Consider the following 20948-nt stretch of genomic DNA (forward strand, 5'->3'; position numbering starts at 1 on the left):
TTCTACTTGAGTCAATTTGACCTGACTTTCTGGGTTGTGTTTTTCTTTTTTACAAAATAATCCAACATATTGGGTCAAGTTGGGTACAAAAAGGGTGCTTAACTCTTTTACTGCCAAAGACGTTAAATGGCGTTCTGCAAAAACCTACGGAGGAGCGCCAAAGACGTTAAAAGACGTCCACCTATTTTTTTTTATTTTTATTTTTGAAACGGGTGCAGGGAAGCCTTGCGGAGCTGTGCTGAAAGTTTCAAGCAGGTCTAGTGAGCCTAATGACTATTTTTGGCCCCTAGAGGGCAGCGATGACTCTCTTTTGACAAGATCGGGTGGGCGTCAGCAGAAGACGTGAGGCGGGGCTAGAGTGTTGAGGGGACAATGGCTGAAGAAGCCATAATGGCGGTTGCAAGCAGCTCACGCTAGAGCCGTTTTTTTCAAAGACGAAAAGCATCGACCAACGATAAAGACCACATTGATGACGACGATGATCATCATCGATGATGATGATGGTGACTCCGTGGTTGGAAGCATTGACGCGGCAGTAGAATACGTTAGGCGGAGCTAGATGGAGGAGGAAGCGGACAATGTTGTAAGCAGCTCACAGTTGGGAATTTTCAACGCTAAAGAGCACATTGATGACGACGATGATCATCATCGATGATGACGATGGTGACTCCGAGGTTGACGGCGAAGTTGGAAGCGTTGACGCGGCGGCTATCACGACGTTATAAAGATTCACGGGCTAGCGATGCTGACACCGGAAAACGCGGAGCACAAGCGAGCACGCTCAGGCGGACGTTCAATCGGACGACGAAGAGTGCCCCGAGTCCAATGCATATTCATCAGAGGAGTGTGTACAGTCTGCTACTTGCTATTCCCCGGAAAAAAAGGCCGTCAAGAAAGTGTAACGTCTGCACGCGAAACGGACAATCGAAGTGAAACGTATCTGTTGTGCAAATCCTGCTCCCCTCTCCTTGCACGCAGGGCAGTGTTACAAAAAGAAAAACTATTTGAAACATCCACATAATTGTAAATAGTACCACAGTTGCACACATTTGTAAATAGTTTGCGAAATTGTTTTATCAAATTGTTACACTGTTGAATGGAAATAAACGTATTTTGCAAACTAAAAACACTTTTTCATTGTTGGTGATAGTGTTTTACAGAAGTAAAGCACTATTTAGGTGTGTGTGGCATCATTCATGGACAAAAAGAAGTGTAGAATTCACTAGAGTGCATGAAATAACATTGTTTCACAAAAAGCTTGTTTTCTCCGTTTTTTTGTTTCAAAACAGAGCATTTCGGTGAAACTAACCATTTTCTATTGTTGATTACTGAAAAAATGGAATAAGGTAGAAACAAACTTTTTTTCTGATGAAAGATGAGAGTTCAATCTTTCATTTGGTAGTATGTGTGTTTCCATAGTCCAAACACAACATTTTCTGTGGACCTTGAAAGATCAGTCAAAATGCTTAAATCGGCTGGCACTGGCGACATCCCGTTTCTGAAAACGTCTGGCAGTCAAAGAGTTAAAGGGTCACCCTTTTTGCTTTTTTTGTTTATATATCAACTAGTCAAAAATAAAAACAATCAATCAATCCACTTTATGCCCTTAAAACTGCTGGCTCAAAACAAACCCAATTTTGTTAAATAAATAAAAAGACCGACCTACTACTTGGGTCAATTTGACCCGACTTTATGGGTAACAACAACTTTTTTTTTGTAGTAGGTCTTTTCAATTGATGACAAAAAGGGTGTTTAAAGGATGACACTCTTTGATTGTTCTGTTTATAAACCAAGCAGTGAAAAATAAAATCAATCAATCAATCAATCAATCAAAATGTTACACCCTTAAAAATTTTGGGTCAAAAGTTGGACCGACCCCACTATATTGGGCCAATTTTACCCAACACAGAACATTTAGTTGTTTTGTACACAACCCAGGAAGTTGGGTCAAATTGACACAAGTTAGTGGGTCGGTCCAACTTTTGACCCAAATTTATTTTATTTTTTTACCTAGTACTTAGAGGTAGGAAATGAATTCAATTCCGTCACATCTGCCACATTGTGTATTTGTGCAGATCTACAATATGTGCTTTCCATAAAAAAAATAAAAAAAAAATAAAAATAAAAAAGTGATTGGGCTAATTTCATGCTCAATGCAAGTCAAGTGCAAAGTGCAGCCTAAATTTGTCCATGGATGGAATTTTCGTTCTTTTGGTATTTTTGCAGGCAAAGCACGGTTCGAAATAAGCCTTTGCACCATTGTGGGAGTGAACACAGCTGACTTGCTTTCTGGCTTATGGAAGTGGAAGATCGACAGTGATGTGAAATTGGCCACTGGAGGGGTATTCTTTTTCATATTCGAGAGATATGAAAGATAATACCCCTCCAGTTTGTTTACAGTTTTATTTTTTGTATTTGTGCCATTGGGGTTGGCCGTGTCCCTTTATTTTGAATTTCAAAGGCAAAGTACAAGCAAAAATATCATTGATGTCAAATGTATTCACATGCATGAACAAATACCAAATTTGGGAATGATTATAATTTCCCCTTTCTAGCAATACCTTGCTTTTCCAAATCGAATCAGTGGTTGCTAAAAATTTGACGGCCATTTTTGCAAAAAAAAAAAAAAGTGACAAAATCAAACTGCAATATCTCAGAAACTGTTGATCTGATCAGGCTGAAATTTGGAAATGTCCATGCTGTGATATACCTACACACACAATTTCAGCCAAATCTGATAAAGTAGGGTTCCACTCTGGGGGACCTGAGGTGGAACGACCCCTCTCTGGGCATTCCGGCGGGACACAGCTGCGGCAATTTGGTTAAAGAAAGTCGACTAAGCTCGGCCTAAAAACGGGCGCATCTTAAGTTTAGTCAAGCGTAAAAAAACAAACAATCATGACGATACAATCAACAGCATTCTGGAAGTCTCTTTTGCAATATTAGTGCGTGACATATGTTGTAAATGAATCCAGACTTGTAATGTAATTTGATGTTTCACCTGATGTGGGCGCTCTAATTACTCTAGCCTAAAGTGTCTAAAAGGAAAAGTGCTTAAATTGACCAAATAATCTGTCCATTTAGCATTAGTAGGCCGTTACTAGTAAGCCAATTTTGTATCGTATAAGTATAATTTTGTTTTCTGAGAATGTCAATGGCTTGCCTTCCTCTCAACGTTTGTCTGTTTTTCAATCCACATCTATTTCTACGCCCCTTGTACTACTCGTCTCCTCTTCATCAGTTCAGCCTCCGCCCCCCCTCCCCCCCCCCTTCCTCTCTATTTGTGTCTCCCTTCCCCGCAAGCCTCATGACTACCAAATGAATTAGTCGTCCCTGTTGTTCCGCGGCACCTTGGAAGATGCGCATCTCACAAAATCTGACACTAATTCCATTAATATTCATTAAAAATTAAGCTTAATTGTGTGTCTTTGGGAGAGAGGGCCCAACTCATACAGAGAGAGAGAGAGAGAGAGAGGGAACATACAAGTCAGTCAATCTGCTGACACACTGCGCAGTGACACCAAGGACAGGGAACCTCTCGCAGCCGTTTGGCAAGACCGTGAGAGGCGTGCACGCATTCATGTGTGCACATACACACACAATGACAATGTTTTGACTTTGAAACGCATGTTCCTGCTAATCACACTGACCAAACCATAATTGGAGCTGCAGTGTTGTAAAAAAAAAAAAAATCAAGGCTTTGCCATTTTACAAACACCGTATTTTACATTCTCATTATTTTTGAAAAAGATGTTAATATATAATAGAGCGAATCTACTTTCATGTGCTGTGACTGCTTTTTCAAAAAGCAGTGTTGGACTTGCAAATGACGGCCATTCATGCCAGGCTGGAGACTATTATTATCACCACGGGAAAGGTGACCATTAAAAGTGGAAATAGCCACGGGACCGCCTGTGTATATCTGTGTGTGTTGAACTTAATGGGTCCATTTGAAACGTGGCCTGTTGCATCGCTGTATGTGTGTGTGTGTCCTTCAATCAAGATTCAAACTCAGTGATTCGCCAGACTTTTAACCCATTCAATGCCATTGACGGCTATTGACGTCAAAAATTCATTTGAACTGTTTCTATTAGTTTAACATTGTTTGCACTTTTGTTAACAAGAGTATGAAAACCTAAGAAGAAAAAAATTGTACATTTAGAACAGATATAAAATGTATGGTTAATCGTGAGTTAACTAGTGAAGCCATGCGATTAATTACAATTAAAAATGTTGATCGCCTGATGCAATTTTTTTTTTTAAAGATTATTAAAGATTAGGAGCGTCAGGCGATTATTTTTTAAAATTCTAATTAATTGCATGATTTTACGTGTTAACTCACGATTAATCACAAATTTTATATCTGTTCTAAATGTACAATAAAAAAATTCTAGATTTTCATACTAAAAAAGTTCAACTAATAGAAATAGTTCAAATGAATATTTGACGTTCAAATGAATATTTGACGTGTTATGAGTTAACACGAGAGTCTACAAGAAGCCACAAGACACACATACTGTATATGCGCGCACAAGCATTTCCTTTGCCTACATAAACAAAGACAACCACATTCACACACACCGTGTCAGAGTGTGTGTGCCAATCTTCCCGTTAGGATGATGTCAGATATACCGACATGGTGCAGAGATGTCAACCCCAATCGTCACCTCTCTGGAACATTCTGAATATTTTGCCAGGAACATTTTGATTATGTCAGGAACATTTGTGACTCACTCAAAACAAACACACACCACCAAAAAGACGCCAAACAACACTCGTATTTTAACAGGAAGTTATCACTGCACTCATTCACTGCCATTGACGGTTATAGACGTCAAAAATTCATTTGAACTATTTTTTTTATTATTATAACTATAGTTTTACATTTTTGTTCCACTTTTGTTAACAAGAATATGAAAACCTAGAAAAAGTGTATTGTACATTTAGAACAGATATAAAATTTGTGATTAATCGTGAGTCATGTGATTAATTACAATTTAAAAAAAATTATCGCCTGATGCCCCAAATAAAAAAAAAGAAAAGAAAAGATTATTAAAAATTAGGGGCGTCAGACAATTACATTTTTTAATTGTAATTAATCACCTGACTTCAATAGTTAACTCACGATTAATCACAAATTCTATATCCGTTCTAAATGTACAAGAAAAAAATTCTAGGTTGTCACACTCAAAAAAATGTGAAACTAATATAAATAGTTCAAATGAATTTTTGACGTCTATTGCCGTAAAGGCAGTGAATGAGTTAAATTAACTTATTGACCAAAATTCCAACATATTGAAATTTACAGAATTTAATATAACGTTAAATAAAGGGCTATTTTCATTGATCTGTTCTCCATTTATTATCTTAAAATGCTTATTATATACAGGAAAAACAATGAAATAAAAAACCCAAATATAAACATTCAAAATCATCCAAAATGTCAGCATTAAGTCGTTTTCAATTGTAATGTAATATACATCATGTAAACCTTCATTCAATGTTCACATACGATGTTAGTGTGGCCTCTAAAAATATGTTCACACTTCGGAGTGAATTTGTTTGTTAAATACAATTGTTTATGCAGTCAATCACATCACAATCGAATGTATCCATGAAGTGACACGCATTTGCACATCACATGACGCCACGTGGCGTAGTGTGAAGTAAATATGACCCTTCATGTCATGTCCTGCTGCATTATTTCAATTTCAAAGATTTTGTGCAGCCGGAGCCTATCCTAGCATATTCTTAATGACATAATTTCACCAGAGCTGTCAAAATCAATCGATTAATCGACAATAATCGATCATCAAATTAATCGACAACTATTTTAATAATCAAGTAATCGTTTGGAGCCATTTTTAATTTAAAATTGTCCAAATCCTCTAATTTCAGCATAATTGTTCACTGATTTCTGTAGTCCTTCATGAAAGAAGGCTGATTATCTTCTGTGTTTAATCAAAATAAGACATTTGAAAACATCTGTTTTTACTTTGGAAAACACTGACCGAACCGGTTACATAGTTCAACATCAATCCACTTTTTTTTAATCACTTTACGAATACGAAGCACGAGATAAACACCAAACACTGGTTAAACAACAATCAGGGGAAAAAAATGCTCTTGTAATCACTTCACTTTAATGTGAAATTAAAATGAATCTGATTAGTCGATTATTCGACTAAATAATCGATATGCGATTCTAAAAACATTCGATAGTAAATTTCACTCGTTTCATTTTCATCTTCATTGCATAAATCGATTAGTCGTGTCTAGCGAATGAGGCACAAGGATGACGTCATAGAAAAGCGACTGTTATTGTGTTACTGTCTTGGACGCTACAGTGTGGCAATGGCACAAGAGATGTTTCTATATCGCATTATGACTTAGCAAGCAAAATTTCCTCTCCACAACATTGTCAAAACATATAAAAACTGCCTATAAATATAAATACTGAGAAATTGGAACACTTGGCATCTCTATAGTTATGGGACAAAATCTTGTAATTGATATTGTGCCGTTGTGCACTATGAGGAAACAGCACATCTTAATACTCTGTGCTGTGTTTTTTCATAATTGTCGAGTTTCGATAGTATCGTTACTGTTCGAAAAATAATTTGCAAATGGTTATATCGTGAGTGAATACCTGACCACATATTTTTATTCTCATTCAAGCCAACCAAATACGATTATTTATCAATCTTACACATTCCTTGCTCCTCCCTGTCATCACTACCTGCATCTGTCCCTGCACACTTCAATTGCTTTGGCTTGAAATTAAAGCGAACACCCGCACTAACTGGACTACACCCACATGACTTTCGCTACAACATAGAGGAACAATCAACAATGGCCAAACATTGGCAAGCTTGTCTTTGACATTTTGTGAGATTTCTTTCCCCCGTCTGTGAAGTCGGTATCCAGGAACAAATGTAACGGCATTTCCGAACAAATGGCAGCTAAATGAGGCCCCCAGGGTGCCGCGCTGCTAACTACTGGCCTTGCATTGTTCAGAGCCATTATGATTGTCCTAACCAATCCAAAACAGCTCTCCCATTCGTGGTCATTTGCATTTGAATTGCCGTACGGCTACACAAAAACAAACACAAATCAAAAAAGGGAAGGAAAAAAAATGACGGGGGGAAAAATAACAGAGGTGGATTCCGGTCGAGCAATTAGCAAATGTCAGTCAAGAGTGGAGGGAAAAAAACAAACTGCTTTAAAGAACAAGTGAACAGGGATGTAGACCTGCACTGCACTGTACTGCAAGGAAATTATATTTTATTACATATTTACCTTCGACGACTATAAAGCACAACCACATAGTCAAAATTAATGCATCAATCAAAATAGGGTTCCTTCCTATTATGTTGTGGGTCAAAATGACCCACTTTAAAGTTAAAGAGCAAATGTTAGCTTTTCATTATCATACAACAGACAATAAAAAAACATTTAATTGAATTTAAAACATATTTATTATATATTTAATTTTTGATTTAATTTAAAACATATTTGCAATAAAAAAGAGTTGATGTGCTTTCGGAGCATTGACGATATAATGGGTCAAATTGACCCAACATTTTTATTTTATTTTATTTTATTTGTTTTTGCTATGAAACTTCACATCAACAGACAGAATTGTTGTTTGATGTGTGAAATGAAAATGCTATAAACCATGTTCATTGGGTTGGTTTTGGAATATGAAACATTTCGGGTCAAATTGACCCACTTTAAGGTATACATATTAGTATGAAACTAAACTCAGACAATTAAATGGTTCACTTTGACATACTTTCAATTAAAATAGTTAATAATGTTTATCGGAATGCTTTTGAAACATTAAACATAGCCTGGGTCAAATTGACCCATTTTAAAGTATAAGAACAAAAAAATTGTAGTTTTAGTAGTTTTTCATCAACAGACAATTTGTTTTGAAAACTGTTAATCATGAGCTATAATTCATTATCAGGGCGCTTTTGGAGACTTAAACAAAGCACAGGTCAAACTGACCCATTTCGAAGTTAACTCATTGAAACCCAAAAATCAGTTTTCTAATACTTTGTCATACACTCCCAAAAACGAATTTATACGTTTAAAAAAATACATATATATTTTTATGCTAGAGCATACAGAAGGCTTTGATACAGCTTCTGACATGAAGAGGTCGCTTAAAGTAATGGTAGTTTTAAAAAAAACGGACAGCACATGGTAGAGTATAAGAGATCAGCCAGGGTCGTGTTGCAACAAGCTCTTTTCCTCAGTGTTTTAAACAGTTTAGATATAAACAGCTAGAAATATATATATTTTTTCCTGATGAAAGAAGAGACTCTAATCTTTCTTAACAATAGAACACAATATTCTGTGGGCTTTGCAAAATCAGTCAAAATCCAGCAAAACAGCCGGGAGCGAAGGGGGTTGCTGCAGAGAAAAATGACTGTGAGTGAATGAGTAAAGTAACTGCAAATAGTATTTCATAATGAAACTTCTTCAAAATGGTTCAATATTTGCAATGGAAATGGTTAATAATGCGTTTTTATCATGAAACAAACATTACTGTATTAGTGTTCTTGAGAAACCAACCTAACAGGATGCTTAAAGGAGGCATACATTGTGTATGGAATTTCTGATGCTTCTCGTCACATCATTATATGTTATAATATTTCACAGGAGTCCCTAATAAAGTGTCCTGCAAGTATGGTTTTACTGCTGTGTGTCTACGCACACATGAATGCATATGTGTAAAATTCATCAAGCTTAAGTGCTCGTCAGAGGCAGCCAATCTGAGTGCGGCAGGCCTTGGGTTGCCGTGGCGATACGTGGGGACATTTAGAGTGCTCCGATAAACTCTGCCATTTAAAAGGTTATGACAATTAACGCAGCTCTCCGCAAATTACCACTGCCAGACCTTTACCCACGGACATCTCTGTCTCCTCCTTATCGCCCGACACCCAGCCTCACTCCGCCTCTCCTCCTCGGCTGCCATTTGCCCTCGGTTGCCGTCACCCGTCGTCCCCGCATCCTTCCATCCCCTTCCAGCCGCCAGCGCTTTTTATTATCACGCTAATTAACAGAGTTCCTCACTTAATATTCAAATGGTGACCGATTAATGACACTGAACTTTGGGCGCCCCCTCCCACGCGTGCTGCACCTTCCACTTTCACCACCAACCCCTTTTTCACTCTCCTCGCTGACTTTCATTTCCTCTGTCTCGTCCCTTCAACCTCCCCGTTCCACCTCCCCATAGCCAAGGTGAGCTCCAATTTCCGTGAGCGCGTGTGTGTGTGTGTTTGTGTGCAGCAAGGGGGGGGGGGGGGGGGGGTTTGAAGGAGGCAGCAGACCACAGCAAGGGGGTTGTAAAGCTAGGGGCCAGGCTGCAGAAAGGCTCGGCAACCTTTTAATTAACCCGGTGTGATTAAAAGCAGGGGAGGTGGAGGAGTGGAAGGAAAAGGAAAATGGCAAACTGGTAGTGAAAGGGAAACGACTCAGGAGAATCACCCGCAACATTTATTTTGAGCTAATCCACAACAAAGTTTTTTTTTTTCTGAATAAAATTCAGAAATTAAAAGTAGAACAGATTAGATGAGTGTAAGGCGGTTTTGGACTCAAAATAATCACATTTTCCGTAACATCTGATCTTGTGCTGAGGTTGTTTTGTCTTAATTAATTTCCTGTGTGAGAATTTTTTTTTTTGGTGCATGTTCTATTATGTGCATAATAGTGGAATATCCTTACAATTCTCTTTCCACAATACAACTCCAAATGTCAAAGAAAGAAAAGAGCATGAGGCTAAAATGTACAGTCCCAAAGCAATGTTTTGCATGTGTGATTGTTATTGCACAATTTTTACACACACCCAACATAATTAGCACATTTTATTTGAATGTGCACATGCTTTTACAGACACGTTTTGCTGATAGGGTGCGTTTAAAGCGCTCAACACAAATGTGGGGCAAAGATAAACCACTGAATCAGTTCAGTAGGTTTCCATGAAGGGAGCTTGTCTCCTCCAATCAGTTGAAAACAGCTCCCAAGAGGCGACTGTCACGACAGGAACAGGAAATAGATAAGACCAATAGAGGAAAGGACCAGTAGGATCCGTTTCACAGATGGATGGATGGGCTTTGCTTGAGTCCAGATAGATCTCATGTGGGATGACTCGCCTCCAGGAATTCAAACCAAATGCAAGTCGGTGACATTTTTACAGTTTATATACCAGGCCGTAAAATAACCGGGCTGTATTCGGTTACATGTAATTACTCCCCAAGCATAAATTTAACGTTTCTAAATTGATTCACATGTGCCCCAGTAACATGTTCTGACATTGTTATGAGTAGAAAGATGGCAGCCGGCCAATGTCTCAAGTCTTTAGGTCTGCCCCGCTTGTGTGTATACTGCTCAATAAAAGGAACACATCATAAAAAATCAGCTGAAAATGTGTGAAATTACAGCGCTCGCTTTTACACATTCTCACATTTTGCTTTTTATGAGGTTGACCATATTAGACAGTAAAAACATGTACGCAAGAGGAAAGGGAGGGGGCAATGTATAGCCAGGGGGCCGTCTACCATCCATGAGAGCAATTGATCCAGCCAGCTATGCTATTCTAAAAACAAATAAAACTTCAGAGACACTTTTATAGAATGACCCACCAAAACATTTTTCAATTGTTACATCTTCAACATTATATAGACTCACATCATATAGTAAATCGTGCATTTTTTTAAATAAAGATACATTTATGGGTGGACTTTATAAAACTAAAAAGGCCCCTAAAACGAAATATGTTATTCCTTGAAAGTAATCTGGGCAGAAGAAGTGGTGTTTAAAGAGACTAATAGATAGATAGATAGATAGATAGAGAGCCAGCTAGCTATATATATATATATATATATAGATAGATAGATAGATAGATAGATAGAGAGCTAGCTAGCTAGAGAGAGAGAGAGAGATAGAGAGCTTGCTAGCTAGAGAGAAAGAAAGAGAGAAAGATATATATATATATATATAGATAGATAGATAGATAGATAGATAGATAGATAGATAGATAAGCTATACTATAGCTAATTACCTAAAGAGCTAGCTAGCGAGAGAGAGAGAGAGAGAGAGAGAGAGAGAGAGGGAGGGAGGGATAGATAGATAGATAGATAGATAGATAGATAGATAGATAGATAGATAGATAGATAGATAGATAGATAGATAGATAGATAGATAGATTTAAAAAACAGTAGTACACACTATAGTACACACACAAAAAAATATTTTTTTCAAAGTTTACCTCTCTCAAGGACTCCCGGTTTAGTATTTTCTTGTCTGTTTTTTCAGCTTTGACATCTGAGAAATATCTTTATAACACCTGTGCTGCTCCTTGCAATCAGATGAGGTCACAGCGATACAACAGACTCAAAGGAATGGGCTATTTTCAGTTCGATTTGCTACTAAACTGGCTAATAGTGCTTGGTTGCAGAGCTAATTCTTTGTCAAAGGAAACTGGAATGGTTCCATCAGTGTGAAGATGTCCTCTGGCTAGGGTTAATGGGAGTGAAGTGGGCTGTGGGATGCTGCACAGAACGCCCGAAGATCACCATAAAGTACGTTGCAGCTTGGATTTCTCAATTTAATGTCGGGTCAAAAAGCAGGGGTCGAAACCACAATGACATCCTAATCTGCTGCAATCTTTTGTGTGTGGGTGTGCGCGTCTGTGCGTGTGTGTAATCTGTTCAGTGCGGCTCACATCATGTCTCATTTTAGCCCCGAATCACAAATAAAGGTCACCATTTGACCTTTTCACAGCTCAGAATTGCAGCAGCACATTCAGCCGATTTGTGTTTACGCTGACACACGTACACAAAACTGACAGAAAAGACGCACGCTCACTCGGGAAAAAAGAACAGCTCTGATCTGAAAGATCACCAAATCCTCTATTTGTAATCCTGGACAGATGTACTGTGTTGGTTCAATTTCCAGCCATGTTTACTCTTGAATCCTAAATGAAAGAAATGGCCTTTTTTTTGTATTATTTCCACTCTCTGAAATACTCTCCAACTCAAATCGATGGAAAGTGCACTTTTTGGTCTGTGGACAAATGTCATGTTTTTCTACCAATCAATAATTTCATATTACTTGAAATCTTGAAAAAACACAATGACAACAGTCTGTTCTGGAAAGTGAAAAGTGAAATTGCATTCAAGTCAATTGAAAACCTTAAGCACACATGCAAATTCCCTTAAACAATAATAGAGCTCACTTTTGATTGATATTTGCATTGCGTATATGCACATGTACTGGATTTATGTTCATTTTCTTTTGTGAAAAGGAAAAACTGTTTTAATTCCCAGCAGGAATGCTTTCTTAATGACAGCAATGATGACAAACACTTTTGTGACATTAACAGGCTCGTGATGTGACTTAATTTTTATCTCATTATTCTTAGCATGCTTGAGATAAAGCAGCTCACCGTTCACCGCAGCGGTTGGTACAATGACCAATAAAGAACATATCAGCACAGGTGCAAAAACAGCCATGGCCAGTCAGAACGGTCGAGAAAAAGCACTGAACCTGGGGTGCAAATGTCAGCATGGGTCAATTGTTGCCACATCATCAGCTAATGAAGAAAACATATTGTTGCAATCACCAAATGTCAACCGGGCAATGGACTTCAGTCAGAAGAAGAAGTCAGAGTTGGGGGCGAACAATGTTTGTTCACTTGGCTGTGCAATTCGTGTGTGTTCTAAATATGAAAAAAGAACAAATGACTTTGTTTTTTGTTCAGTGTGAGAAAAAAATAGTTGTCATAAATACTAAGACTGACAATTCTTTCCCCTCTCTCTCTCTCTCTCTCTCTCTCTCTCTCTCTCTCTCTCTCTCTCTCTCTCGCTCTCTCTCTCTTTCTCTCTCTCTCTAACTAGCTACATTATCTCATTAGCTACATTATCTAGCTAGCTACATTATCTAGCTAGCTACATTATCTATCTATCTATCTCTCTCTCTAGCTAGCTACATTATCTAGTTAGCTACATTATCTATCTATCTATCTCTTTCTCTCTCTAGCTAGCTACATTATCTAGTTAGCTACATTATCTATCTATCTCTTTCTCTTTCTAGCTAGCTATCTATCTCTTTCTCTCTCTAGCTAGCTAGCTATCTATCTATCTCTTTCTCTCTCTAGCTATCTATCTATCTATCTATCTATCTCTTTCTCTCTCTATCTATCTATCTATCTATCTATCTAGTGTCTGGAGTACTGTGTGCTAGTACTCCAACTCGTACAACATTTTTAATGCATTTATCTAGCGTCCACAATGTAGTCTCATTAAAACATCTCTTTTTAATCCTAATCCATTACATGGGCCATTCCGAGTTTGTTCATCCACATTGCTCTGCTTTGCTTCACCCTGTCTTTTCAGAGCTATTCTTGCCTGTCCATTTTCATTGGAATCCCTCCCGTCTCGCTGTGTTGTTTCTCCCGGCACCATTTTGTTCTGTTTCTATCCAGGCCACAGTCATTCCACTCTGGCTGCAGAGTGGATGGAAAACACATGGGCAGCCGTCACTGGACTCCAAAACAACGTGAACTTGAACCCCGCTTCTGACTGTGAGGAAAACAACGTCTGCCGAGCAACAGACTGAACTTGGCCATTCAAGTTCAAATAAGTTCATATGTGTGACAGGTCTTTTGTCACTATGATTAGGTTTGGATGGGCAAGGCTGTTTATGAACTATGTCTCTCTTTTTTTTCCCTCTGATGTGCATGTGTAGACAAAGGGAAAGAATGTACAGGAGACTTGAAATGCATGGTCGTGAACAATCACAACAAATCCCATCAGACATCCTCCAGTAATAATAAGCAATATTTTATCTGATACCGTATATCATAAAAGTAAGCCATTTAGCTGACTCCAATTGGTCAACGGGATAAAAAAATAATCAATTTCTAATGCTTGTATTAAAATCCCAATGTCATCTATTAAATTATTATTATCTCACATAACAACATTAGTTTTAGTTTTTAATTATTGATGAAATATAATGTGAATTCTAGGGAAGACACTAAATGAATGCTCTACTTCTTGATTATTTTGCTAGTGTGTTTGTTTTTGAGAGGCCAAGTGTTTCTTTTTCCTAATTAATTGGTTGATTTTGGCAGACCGCTCCAAGGAAACTTTTTATTCCAAGGAAATTTCTTTTGGTCATTATGAGAATTTTTTATTGCCTCGCTTACGCGATCACCAGCGAGCGCTTTCTATTTACAGACAGCAGCGCCCTTTGGAGTGAAAACGGCTGCTTCTGGCATCTGTGATTGTGTGAATTAGAGAGAGACTGATACGGTTATTTCAGCGCCAATACTGATTATTAGCTGTCAAGGACGCCGATATTCATTTTCACTCAAAGTGAAAAATTGGCATCTACATTTTAAATAATACAATCTCCAGCTCTTAAATTTGTAAAATTTTTAAGCATATGTTTATTGAGCAACTTTTTGGATTTGTAAAATATTGGAGTAAAAAAATATTTTTTGTCAGTGGTCTGGTGGTCCCTGGAGAAGTGAGTATACTCTCACTTTTCAAATTTTTTTTTTTAAATTAGTCCAGAAAAACGTCCTCTTTCAGAAACGGTGACATGTAAGAATTAAAAATCCGTCATTTGTATTAGCTCACAATAATAAAATTATCATGACTGAACAGTTTGGTAACAAAAGCAACCTGAAATAATGTCAAATGTATTTATCATGAGGCAAACAAAGTATATGTCATAAAACAAATCACAATATTTAGTGAACAATGAACAAAAATGTCTGAACGGCGATTTAGAAGTGGGTATGCTCAAAACTGACTGAAAAAGAAGCGGGTATTCGGGTATGCGGGTATACCCGCGTATACCCTGGACTACATACATCACTGATCTTAGTCAACCGTCTTTGCTTTAAAATTCTAGCAAAAAGTTCAGAGATCTCCCAAGGGCAGTGGCATGTCTTCAAAAGTGAAATAAAAATGTAATATTGTTTTCTACAGTAAATAAAGTTTCCAAAATTAAGTGGTAAATTTTTTACTTATCTTAGTTAAAATTTCCAGTTCCCCGGGTCAGCTACATCAAACAAAAATCTAAATAAATAGTTTTCTGAAGTTGACACATTTTTAAATTGATATATTATCGGACATACAAGTCTTCAAAAAGGCAGATACCGATAATTGTCAAAATGCTGAATATCAGCACCGATAATCGGTTTAAAATGATCGGACTTCAATTAGGCTACCATGTCAATCAGGGTATGCAGGTGTGCCATGCCGTGGACCGTGAGTGTTCAAGCTAGTGTGTTGTTACCTGAGGCGGTGGTCGTGACTGCAGGTAAGGCGTTTGGTTCGGACCCGGAGGGGTCTGTTGCGGGGGACTGAAATAGGGCGGCGTTCCCTGCTGGCTCGCCTGCTGCTGCTGCTGCTGCTGCTGCTGGCTGTAGCCGGCCATGCTCTGCTGGCTGTAGGGCGCCACCTGCCATAGAAAAACAATCCCTTTAAATTCAATCAGAGCAGTGCAGATATGTTGTCGGTCACATCAGGAAGTGATTAGGCTACAACTTCAATCACGATGGAGAAACAAACATCCCACACGGGGCAGCACAAACGGGCTTGTCTCCATTTTCCAATTCATCCGAATGTCCCTTGGCTAACGGATCTCAATTTAGCTCGGCCATGCTGACGACGGACTCCCAGCAGTCCTGTGCCTAATGAACTCGCAGTGCAAAGAACTCTAACGCAATGTCCTCTGGCTCGCCAAATGTGTCATCCTCTTCAAATTATCTCCATCTCGGTTCGGAACGCAGCTGGGATGAGGTGTAGGGGGATAGCGCGGCGCGCCCGTCCTGGACCGTAACGCTAATGAGGGAACATGCGAATGAGCCGGGGCCTTCCAGGGCGGTGCAGTTAGAAAGTAGCTTGCCAAGTGTCGCTGCTGCATTACACGCCGGTTAGACGAGAGAGTATGCGAGAGAGGCTGGCACGCGTACAAATGTTGTCTTAATCCTGGCTTGTCATTTGTTATGACTACAGACACAGCCAGGTGCTCCTCACTCCTCTAAGGATTTCTGCCGAGGTGTGGGTTGTCTCTTTCACACACAGACACACACTCACACAAAACCCAAACAGATGACTAAACATCATTTACAGCTGGCGGTAAAGCAACATGACAGCACTTTTTATGTCATAGTTTTTTCCCTCATGTCACTTTACTTGCTTATTCCATCATTTACACCATCCAACCAATAGCATGGCCAAAACCTTGTAAAAAAAAAAAGACGGTATACGTGCTGTAATTCGTGCTGGGTGTAAAAGTCATAGTTCACGTCCACTTTTATGAGTTAAACTCTGAAAGGACCTCTTAACTCATTCACTGCCTTTGACGGCTATTTACGTCAAAAATTCATTTGAACTATTTCTATTAGTTTCACATTTTTTTCCACTTTTGCTAACAAGAACAAAAATTATTTTTATTGTACATTTAGAACGGTTATAAAATTTGTGATTAATTGTGAGTTAACTATTGAAGTTATGCAATTAATTACAATAAAAAAAAATTATCGTCTGACGCCCCTAATTTTTAATAATCTTTCCTTTTTTTTGGGGGGGGGGCATCAGGCGATTAATTTTTTTTAAATTGTAATTAATGACATGACTTCACTAGTTAATCACAAATTTTATATCTGTTCTAAATGGATAATACATTTTTGTCTAGGTTTTCATACTCTTGTTAACAAAAGTGGAAAAAAATGTAAAACTACTAGAAATAGTTCAAATGAATTTTTGACGTCAATAGCCGTCAATGGCAGTACATGAGTTAAGAGGTCCTTTCAGAGTTTAACTCATAAAAGTGGACGTGAACTATGACCTTTACACCCAGCACGAATTACAGCACGTATACCGTCTTTTTTATAAGGTTTTGGCCATGCTATTGGTTGGATGGTGAAATGACTAGAAACAGTTCAAATGAATTTTTGACGTCTATAGCCGTCAATGGCAGTACATGAGTTAAGAGGTCCTTTCAGAGTTTAACTCATAAAAGTGGACGTTTTAAAATGACAAAACACACAAATTTACAACTTATCCAATATAAAATTATTCACAGAACTATGTGACTCCGACATTTGTCTCCAATGCTTACAAAACACTACAGACACTTAAGTTCATGCTTTATGGTTATGTACTCCGGTTATGTATTTCTGGACTAAAGTCTTAGAAAAACTTTCCGCTATTTTGGACTGTAGGATACCTTTATCTCCAAACTTGTGTTCTCTAGGTGACCTAACAACAACTGACTTACCACATAAACAATTTCAATCTACACTTGTAGCCCTTACTATCGCTAAAAAAACAATTCTTGTTAACTGGAAAAATAAACAAACTCTGAATATCGACCAATGGTCTAACTTCCTCATAAATCACATTTTAATGGAAAAAATATCTGCCTCAAATAAAAACCAAATATCAAAATTTATAGAAACATGGTCTACGTATATAGAATTTTTTAACCTAATTCTGGTTACTTAATTCTGTCTGTTAGCGAGAGCCACTACATCGTGATAACTTACATTGATGTTTCTGCATTTGGCAATTTATTATTATATTATATTATTAGTATGGGATTTTTTTTAATGGGCTTTAGGTGAACTGATGAATACACACACGCTCGCACGCACGCACGCACACACACACACACACGCACATACACATACTCACCCACATACAAAAAAATAAAAAATAAAAAAATAAAAAAAAAAATATATATATATATATATATATATATATGTGTGTATATGTATATATATATATATATGTATATATATTTAAAAAAAAAAAAAAAAAAAACATTTATTAAATTTTTTAAATTTATTTGTTTTTAAAAAAAAAAAAGGAGAGCAATGATGATGTCAAATCGAATGAACAATACTGAGCTCTAAAAAAAAAATTAAATAAAATAAAAAATAAAAGTGGACGTGAACTATGACCTTTACACCCAGCACGAATTACAGCACGTATACCGTTTTTTTTTATAAGGTTTTGGCCACGCTATTGGTTGGATGGTGAAACGACTAGAAACAGTTCAAATGAATTTTTGACGTCAATAGCCGTCAATGGCAGTACATGAGTTAAGAGGTCCTTTCAGAGTTTAACTCATAAAAGTGGACGTGAACTATGACTTTTACACCCAGCACGAATTACAGCACGTATACCGTCTTTTTTATAAGGTTTTGGCCACGCTATTGGTTGGATGGTGAAACGACTAGAAACAGTTCAAATGAATTTTTGACGTCTATAGCCGTCGATGGCAGTGAATGAGTTAAATCGTCTTTAAAAAGAAGAAAACTAACAAAATGATTTATATCAACAATCATGAGCATGATGTAACAACTACTAAGGTCTTATCAAATCAAAAGCACATTTTATTTTTATTGTGAATGATATTAGCAAGGGAACGTACTCACGAAGACAGTACACTATGGCAAATGGAGATGAATCCATGTGAAATAGTTCTGAAGAGTAAAGTGGTGAGAATAAATCGTCCATGGACATTGTCACAATGACGATTTCAATAGAACTGATAGGGCAATATAGAATACATTCCACTTCAATGGGAATTTGATTAGAAAGGACAGGTTAGTATGTGTGCGTGTGTGTGTGCGCGTGCGTGTGCGTAGCGCCCATTGTGTGAGTGTGTCATTAGGCCTTCGAGACAGACAGGGTGAGATCAGTCTCGCTGGCAGAGAGGTTAATAGCGTGGCCTTGCTCGTGCCAACAGCTCCACTGGATTCATTACTGCCAGCCAGGGCAACACACCGCACACACACTCTTAATGCTCTGAAATGCACTTTGCACATGTAATTATTAGGGGGTGTCAAAATTAGTGTGTTAATTTTGAGTTAAAGTTCCTTTAACGCCACTTTTTTTTTTTTTAACACGGTATTACTTGGAAAGCCTGTACTGGGAGAATTCCAGTCCACATCAAAATTGAGCCGTAATAAATTTAATAATAGTGCATATCTTTGTGGAGACTGGGGTCAAGTTGTATTTTATAATTGTGCAGAATTTCACAAGTTTCTTCATGTTAAAGATTAGATAGCGCTTACTATGGAAAGAAGAATGCACTGAGCTGTCACAGTCTTACAAATACAATTATGCCATCTAGTGGCAGAAAAAAGCACAAATCAATATCACACTCGTTATTATTTTTTTTACAGTACAGTATATCTTTTTCATTTTAACTCAATTTTAAGAATTCTTATGATATATTGCTGTATCAATGACTAAACGACGCAGCGATATTTCTATTAGTTTAACATTTTTTTCCCCACTTTTATGTTAAAAAGTGTATGAAGTGTATCAAATATTTTATTGTACATTTAGAACAGATATAAAATTTGCGATTATTCTGTTAACTATTGAAGTCATGTGATTAATTACAATTTTAAAAAAAAATTGCCTGACACCCGTAATTAATACTTACTAAATTAATTAATCAGAAGTTACCCCCAGTTACTCAATATGTGAGTAGTTTTTCCAACTACAAATCAATATCACACTCATTTATTACAGTACAGTACACCTTTTTAATTTTAACTAAATTTTATGAATTATGATGAAAATGCTGTATCAATGACTAAAAGATGCAGCAATATTTCTATTGGTTTAACATTTGTTTTCGCTTTTATGTTAACAAGAGTATGAAAACTTGTAAATGTTTTTGTACATTTTATTGTACATTTAGAACAGTTATAACATTTGCGATTAATTGAGAGTTAACTATTAAAGTGTTAAATGTTAAATGTAAAATGTTAATCGCCTGACACCCCTTGTAATTATGTGTATTTACCCAGCTTTGCAGTCAGAAGTTTTTTATTCTCAACTTGAAAAAGCTGCCCTGCCATTGGTTCTGAGCATTTAAGGGCCAATAGGATATCTTAGCTCGGCATACAGTGAACACGTCACACATCGGTGAATGCCGTGCATGAGCAAGACACAAGATGCTGCATTCAAAGTCCTATATTAGCGTCAGAATTAATGATATCGGCATGTTGCTTGTTAGTACTCACCAATACCGATACCACTGTTTTAATGCTCGGGGCTTCTGCCGATACCAGTATCGGTATCGGAACAACACTAGTATTAATGTAAAAAAGATGTGTGCATTTACAAAGGCTGTTGTTGGGGGGGGGGGGGGAAGGGGGGGATGACTTGCTTCGACTTAAAAAAATTATAAAAATGGGCAAAGCAACTGTTGCTTCAAAGGCTCCACAACAATGGGCCATTGTCTGTGGTTGAAGTGTCTGTAATCAATGATGTGTTTAAAGTCTTATCTCATCTCCGGCGAACTGCAGGTGGGCTGTTTGGTGGGGGCTTTGTGGTACCGCCCTTCAAGATAGTATAAGAAGGTTGTAAGTGTCTGTAATCGGGGCACTTGTGAGAGGCTGCAGTCTCCATCTGGAACTCACTTGTGCCCGGAATATTCTGTAAAAATAATACCTTCGAAGTAACTGTTCACCGATCTCCAGCCTGTATTTAGATAATCAACATTCTCTCTACCCGAAAGACAACGAACACGAGAAAGAAAAAGCTGATCTTCCTTACACAACTTAACCATGCGAAAATTTAGTCCAACGGTGAGAGCAGTCGACGCAATTGCTTACTTGCGTCGGTAATCACCAAAATAGAAAAAAACAGCCAACCAGTATGTAAACACTCCTGACCCAAAATGATCATTTATATTTCGTCAATTCTCAAACAAATACACATGACAGGCAACCTGACAGACGAGTGCTGACAGTTCAACTGGCAGAAGACCTCAAAGAAATGCGCAGAGCAAGTCTTAAAAAATTGTGTCAAGCTATAATCAATAAATAGACGTTCACTGCAGTCTATTGTCTTCAAAATGCTTGTTTCATTTGATGACTTAAAAATACGGTG

General features: G+C 37.6%; 1 protein-coding gene across 5 annotated transcripts in view; it reads right to left on the bottom strand.

Annotated features, from left to right (window-relative positions):
* The window catches only part of arid1b (AT-rich interactive domain 1B), a 239131-nt gene that overhangs the window by 159176 nt on the left and 59007 nt on the right, over nucleotides 1–20948 (bottom strand). For all 5 annotated transcript variants that reach the window (XM_077555274.1, XM_077555261.1, XM_077555252.1 and 2 more), the window contains exon 3: nucleotides 15322–15486. In XM_077555274.1, coding sequence (XP_077411400.1) covers nucleotides 15322–15486 — 165 coding nt within the window. The remainder of the gene's footprint in view (nucleotides 1–15321; nucleotides 15487–20948) is intronic.

This window comes from Vanacampus margaritifer, chromosome 1, assembly GCF_051991255.1.
Source record: "Vanacampus margaritifer isolate UIUO_Vmar chromosome 1, RoL_Vmar_1.0, whole genome shotgun sequence".
NCBI classification, from domain to species: Eukaryota; Metazoa; Chordata; class Actinopteri; order Syngnathiformes; family Syngnathidae; genus Vanacampus; species Vanacampus margaritifer.